The sequence below is a fragment of the Terrapene carolina genome, unplaced genomic scaffold (genome assembly GCF_002925995.2).
Source record: "Terrapene carolina triunguis isolate 2854851 unplaced genomic scaffold, T_m_triunguis-2.0 Scaffold20947, whole genome shotgun sequence".
In the NCBI taxonomy this organism is placed as follows: domain Eukaryota; kingdom Metazoa; phylum Chordata; order Testudines; family Emydidae; genus Terrapene; species Terrapene triunguis.
The window spans coordinates 1-6,796 of record NW_020685298.1 but is presented as its reverse complement, the minus strand read 5'-3'; the positions used below and the strand labels follow the sequence as shown (position 1 = coordinate 6,796).

The window sequence follows — 6,796 nt, the reverse complement described above, 5'->3', positions numbered from 1 at the left end:
TTAAGGATTTTTTCAAGTCTTTAAAACATGTCAAAAATAACAGGTTCTTAAGATCTAAAAATAAATGAGTACCCAAACCTTCATAATTACTTTTTAAACAGAACTTTGAAGCAACCTCAGTTTTTGCAGTGTGGATACTATAAATAGTTATCTGGAGAGCAGAGCAAATAGAATTTTGATCATTAACAATCTGCACAAGGCCAATGTGTACAGACTGCCCAGATTTATTTCCTGATCATAACGGAAAACAATATTGATGATTCAGAAGTGCAGCTCTTGCACTTGTCAGGTTGATGTGGATTTGTATCTTGCACATTGGCTCTGGTTGTTTGTATTGTTAATACAACATGAAAAATGTTGTTTTCTTGCAGATCTAATAACTTCTACTTGGCTATGTTGCTGTTTATGTTGTTCTTGTGCATGTTACCAACAATTTTTGCTATTGCCCGATATAAACCATCTTTAAGCTGTGGTCCATTTAGGTAAGTTGTATTGAAATAATAACTGTAGAGAGTTGTTAGTTCCCTTGTCTCAATAAATTAAACAGTTTTCAATGGAAATATTGCTGGATTACTGATAAATAAAAGTTAATTTGGGACTATGGTATATATGGTGTCCTACTTATGCCAAAAATGTCTAGTTCAGATTCAAATGCTATTAAACTACCTGAATATATACAGTGGTATCTGACCCAAGTCTTTTCATCTGTTTTATCAACTGCAGACATTTTGTCATTATCTGCATTGTTCAGTTGTCATATGTTTGCGTGATGTAATGCAATATACTACAACAGTGGTTCCCAAACTGGGGCCGCCGCTTGTGTAGGGAGCCGCAGCCAGTGGGAGCCGCGATCGGCCGAACCTGCGGACCCGGCAGGTAAACAAACCGGCCCGGCCCGCCAGGGGCTTTCCCTACACAAGCGGCGGCCCCAGTTTGAGAACCACTGGACTACAAGTCACAGCATTTCTGAATATCAAGAACAAAGTATCGCAAGTCTCATACCCTCAAATTGAGGCACCCAAAATTGGGGAACACATGAAAATTCTGGCCATATTTTAAAAAGAGATTGATCCCGTTCAATTTTTCCATTGATTTCAATGGGAGCTGGACTAGTCATAATGGTCTTGCATAAAAATATGTTTTATTCAATCCAATATTACTTTCAAATGATAAATGGTGACAATTTTCTTAGAGTTAAATTTAACTTTTCCCCCCTTAGTGGACAAGAGAAAATATATGATATTGTGTCTGAAACAATTAAAGCAGATTTTCCTGTATGGTTCAACACAGTGATTAATTATATCAGCAGCCCTGTAGTTGTCCTCCCTGCCTTATTACTTCTATTGTAAGTATTTTACATTTCATAGTGATATTACTCTGTATCAGTACTGTATCTATCTGTAAATAGTTAAATCTTAATAGTGGGAGAAAAATATTGCGTGACAGTAATTTTATAAAACCTATTGGAGAAGTCTTGTTGAATTTATGGATTAGGGATCAGTTGGGAGTGGCAACACGCTTAAAGCATAACATCAAATGTTTAAGATAAACACTTCCTCCTTCCATTAGTTTCACTGGAGTGAGTCCTGTTAAATATCTGATGGCATGATATGGCCATTTGATTTTCAGATTCATATGAGCCAATCTATGTTAGTCTTTAATTTAAGCAACAAGACCTGGCACAACAGCCCTTTATGGGTCCAGCAAAGGCCAGTAGGGATAATTAAGTGTTGAGACACAGCTGACCAACCCTGGCCAACCACCTGGAATACTGGGTTTGCTCTCCCAGTGTTCAGTAAGGTTATTACTTGCTGTCAAGGCTTGACCTAATAGTAGTTCTACGAGCTTTCCAGACCTCTGTTTCTCTTTCAGGAGTGTCTCAGAAACCAATCTTCTGTTTATTATTGGTCAGTAGTTCAGTATATGACTGCACACAGGGCTCAATCTGTCATCTATAGAAGCTACTCAATCATCCTGATTACGGACAGGATAAATTAATTATCAAGGCCTGCTCTCAAATGTTAATTTAATATAGTTTTCTGCAGTCTCTCCAGTCCTTTCTGCCCCACTCCTTAAATAATCACATCTGGGAGCTGATATTTATTTTGAGCTGTTTGAAAGATACATCACTTTCACAAAATATCATTCAGTCCATATTTTCTCCTTTATATTCATTGGATATGTTCATTTCCTATGATCAGGCCTGGAAAAAATTAACCTGTTCACTTCATTTGAGCCAGGCAGATGGGCATTTCCTAATTAATAACTCCTCCACTGTTCCCTTATAGATCCTTTGTACCTTATCTCTATTATTGTTTTGTTTTTTATCAGTTTCCACCTAACGTCCTCGTTTGATTTAACTCTATGCAGTCAGGCAGGATAACAACAAGCAGGTAAACTGAGGTGTATATGATATTCATAAAAAAAACCCCTCATACACACATTCTCCACAGAAGGTGAGATAGATGTTGAGAAGAGAAATAGCCATTGCATAGCAAACACTTCACAATGTGCAGAAGCATTATATTATACTAAGTTGCATTGTGTATCAAATATGCAAACCTACTATGTTTTGTATGTTGTCCTCAAAGCTGCTGCTATATTCTGCCCATCTCCACAAAAAGAACTTAGTTTTGAAAGCTAAAAGAGAAGGGGGGAGGGAGTGAATGCCACAATGTATATTATTTTGTTTCTGAGTGCAGTACTCAGAATGAAGGTCCAGATTCTCAGCTGGTGTGAATCACAGCAGATCCATCGGGCCCTACAAATGTTAAACAAGAGGGTGGGATTTTTGAACGTGCAAATAATGCATGCACAATTGGAAATGTCTGTTGAAGATTTAGTTTTTAATGTCCCCTATCTCTTAAGCTGTGAAATGCCAAAGAATTAACTGTTAGACCTTCAAAAAGCTTGTTTGTCTTTTGCATTACTGTCCCAATGCAAAGGAAAAAACTGGAGAGGAACTGAAATCATATTCCATTTCTGTGACATGTGAGCCTTTCTGAAAGAAAATTGCTAGAAACGTTTCAGATGTGATTCACAGATAGCCCTGTGTTCCTCTCTTCTAGCATGCTAATTTATTACCTGCAGAGTATTGCAAGGTCATTAAAATTCACCAACAGGCAACTGAGAATGCAGATCCAAACTGTAAGTACTGATTGAAAGCATTTATTACCCACTCCTTGGTGGCTTTTCACAAAGCATTAACCTTAATTAAAATTCTAAAGTTGATTTAAGTGTTTTGCAACATAAAACTAATCCTGTATTCATACCTCTTATTTGCTAACTCATTTGCTTTCTAACATACAAACTACTAGTTAATCATCCCTATATCTATATATATTTTAGGAAAGAACCGAAGACAAGAAAAAGGTGGTTCACATAGCAGTAGGTAAGTTGGGAGCTTTTATAAATACATCTATAAATAAAGCATTTGGCCATTTTGATTTCTTGTATGCACAGTAGGTACAAATAAAAAATATATTGTGTATTGTATAAACCTACTACTTCTAGTGTCAGTTTTAGCATTAGCCTAGCATTCACTGTAATTGTTTTTATCCTATAAGGTGATTATGCTATGAGGAAATTATTATACATTTTACAACTGATAAGTGAAATGTGGATCTCTCTAAAGACCTTCTAAAGGCTTTAGGTTGCCTAATCAAATTAAAATCATGGGGCCAGATTCTGCTCTCATTTACAATAGCGTCAATGTGTAGTAACTCATTGGGCTGGTCTACACCCAGCCGCTAGTTCGGCGGCTGGGGATCGAAGTTCTGGGTTCGACTTATCGCGTCTGGTCTGGACTTCAGCTACGTTATTCACGTAGCTGAAGTTGCGTACCTTAGTTCGACTTGGGGGGTTAGTGTAGACCAGGCCATTGATTTAAATGGAATTTCTGTGGATTGACACTGATGTAATGAGAGCAGAATCTGAATCTAGATGGAATGTTCGGTTTCACCTTTATCTACTAACTGTGTAACAATGCTGATAGTGTTCAAACCTATACATTCATGAAATCCCTCATTAAAAAATAATTTTTACTGGGCCAAATCCAACAGCGACATAAATGGTGGTATATGCTATTTGTTGGGTCAGAAGTAGGAATGTAATATGCAGCAATAGTATACTATTTGTAATAGAGAATGTAGTATACAGTAATAGTTTACAATTGGTAGTATACAGTAAATTACACCAATATCGTGGGGGGACAAATTCAGCTCTTGGCATTGGTGGGTGCAACTGCCACTGAAGTCCATGGAAGCTTTGCCCACATACATTAGAGCTGAATTTGGCCCCGCTGCTGTTAGTAATGGTGCAATATAAGCGCAACTGATGCTCTTCAGAAGAGACTGCTTTATCTTACATCCTCCAGGTGGTTTCTTTTCCTGTAATCCTCATTTCATGGATTTGGTGTGTAAATTACACTAATTTTGCATATCTACTAAATGACAAATCAGTGCAATTTACAATACTTTTGCCACTTTCAACAATTTTCTGATCAACAAGCACCTGACATGCATTGGGCACCATCTATCCACCCGGGTTCTTATACTGACTCCGATCACCACACCATCTCGGTGCTCAGTGCTTATCTCCACTGAATTTGCCCAGAGGATTCCATAGGAGTGCCATCCATTTACTGCAGGCTGAAGTTGAGCCAATGTGTTTTCCTTCTTAAAGATCTGACAGCTCAAGTTACAATCACTCTCTGCTTTTTCTAGCTAGTATCCAGAATCTAGAGGGAAATGACAAAAGACCAGAGCAGGAGAATGACCTCACCAATCAGGAGTCCTCAACTCGGTCATCAACACCCCGTAAGAATGGCAGCGTCTTGAATTTTGAATCTCCAGTGACCAAAGGCAGCAGAATACAAACAATCTCACAATCTGTACCCCAAGCTGATGTTGCTAGGCCAGCAAATATAACTCCAACAACTTTAACACCAACTCCCTCTGTTCCTAGCATACAGAAGCGTAGAACTGAGCAGGTTGCAAACAGGTGAGGCTGTCTCCTAGTTCTGAAATGAAATGTATTTCAATATTTCCATGAAATACTTGTTTTTATTTACAAAATTTGTGTATCCAAATTAACTCTGTCATGAACAAAACATTGGCAGAATAGTTTTTAAAAGCAGCTTTGCTCACAGGCACTTGGCTACTATGGAATGGTAGCAATCACCTTTGATTGCTAGAGTGGATTATAGTATTTTTGTGCGGATATAGTTTATAAAGTTCCTACACTTGTTTAAAGTAAAGATAAAACTTTCCAAATTACACTGCATTAAAATGCAATTCAAATAGGATATTCTTTTCACGAAATTGACAAATATAGTAAAGGTGAAGCAACATGTCAGAGGATTATCTAAGCCTTAACGAACATTCATTGAGTTACATATTTTGGATGGCTTTGTGGTTAAGGCACTCGCTTGTGGCTTAGGATGTCTGAGCTGGATTTCTTGCTCTGCCACAAACTTTTTCTGTGACCTTGGGCAAGTCACTTAGGACCAGATTATGAATGAAACTCACATTGTAGATCATTTGCTCACATGAGTAGCTCTTTGACTCCAAAAGGACATCTTTGTGTAAGTAAGGGATTCACAATCTGTCCCTAAACCTCAGTGCCTCAGTTTCCCCAGCTGTTTAAAAAAATGGGTTGACTATTTACCTTAATTGCAGGACTATTTGGGGGATAAATATGTTACTTCCTTTTTTTTTTTAAGGTATTCAAGTGTTGTACATGGAAGTGCAAGTGAGCTCTGTAAAACAAAGCCCTACACTCCTGTGACTTTCAAAAAGCGTGTTGAAGATGTTCATTCTGAGCCTCTCTTTCGGAAAGGTATCCAACAAGTAAATCCAGACACTCTTGGGGCAGGAGCTCCAGCTTTTGTGGGACGCAAAGTGCCCACCACAAGGTATTTTATTGTTAACGAACATGAATCCCGCAAAAAGCTTCTCCGTTCCACTTCCCGGCTCCCAAGGCATTTCAGAATGGAGGAGTCAGGAGACATAGTTGAATTATATCCAAGGAACGTCAGAAGATATGTGGTTCGAACGCCACACAGGACATACTCCCCTCACTTCAGTGAAGAGGAGGAGGAGGAATTAAGGAGAGACTTGATAAACAGATCCTACCGTCCACGCTCACTCTCAGATCTTCGCCCAGGTCCCCGATTTTACATTGGTGAACGTGTGGACAGTCAAATCCTTACTGGCAAGGATCTAGCCAAAGTGCACTACAAATCCTGGGATGATGGCTTTGAGCTAGAACGAGAGAGGCCCCCACATTCCCACAAAAAGTCACACATGAAACATGTGGATCTTGATCAGCCCTATCCAGAGCATCATGTGAAACCTAAATCAAAGCATAAGCTCGAACAATCTCTAACAGAGTCGGATTCCATTTCCATTGGATCCAGCAGCGATCAGCAAACCAGCAGCAATGATCAATACATCCAAGTCATTCATAATAAGGAGAAATATCTGAAATCTGGGGCAAAGTTTACCAGAAAGAAACCAAAGGCTAGCGTTGACCTAAACATGTCTGAATCTAATGAACTGATATGTTCAAATGTCTAGGAAAATGCTCCCTCTGTTTTGTGTTATGAACATATGTATTTGTAGAGACCTTTCAGCTGCCATTTGAACCAGAGAGGACCATTGAAATATATCAGAGGGGTAGCCGTGTTAGTCTGGATCTGTAAAAAGCAACAAAGAGTCCTGGGGCACCTTAAAGCCTAACAGATGTATTGGAGCATAAGCTTTCGTGGGTGAATACCCACTTCGTCAGACGCACG

At 38.8% G+C, this 6,796-nt stretch overlaps 1 protein-coding gene across 1 annotated transcript; it reads left to right on the top strand.

Annotated features, from left to right (window-relative positions):
• Positions 1-371: 371 nt before the first annotated feature.
• Positions 372-6,721, top strand: LOC113408637 (transmembrane channel-like protein 3; the record flags this gene model as incomplete). The annotated part of the gene is made up of 6 exons (XM_026661991.2): positions 372-482; positions 1,220-1,345; positions 3,069-3,147; positions 3,349-3,391; positions 4,725-5,001; positions 5,723-6,721. Coding segments are annotated over 6 exons (1,492 nt in total), but the record flags the coding sequence as incomplete, so codon positions are not given.
• Between the last annotated feature and the right edge of the window lie 75 nt (positions 6,722-6,796).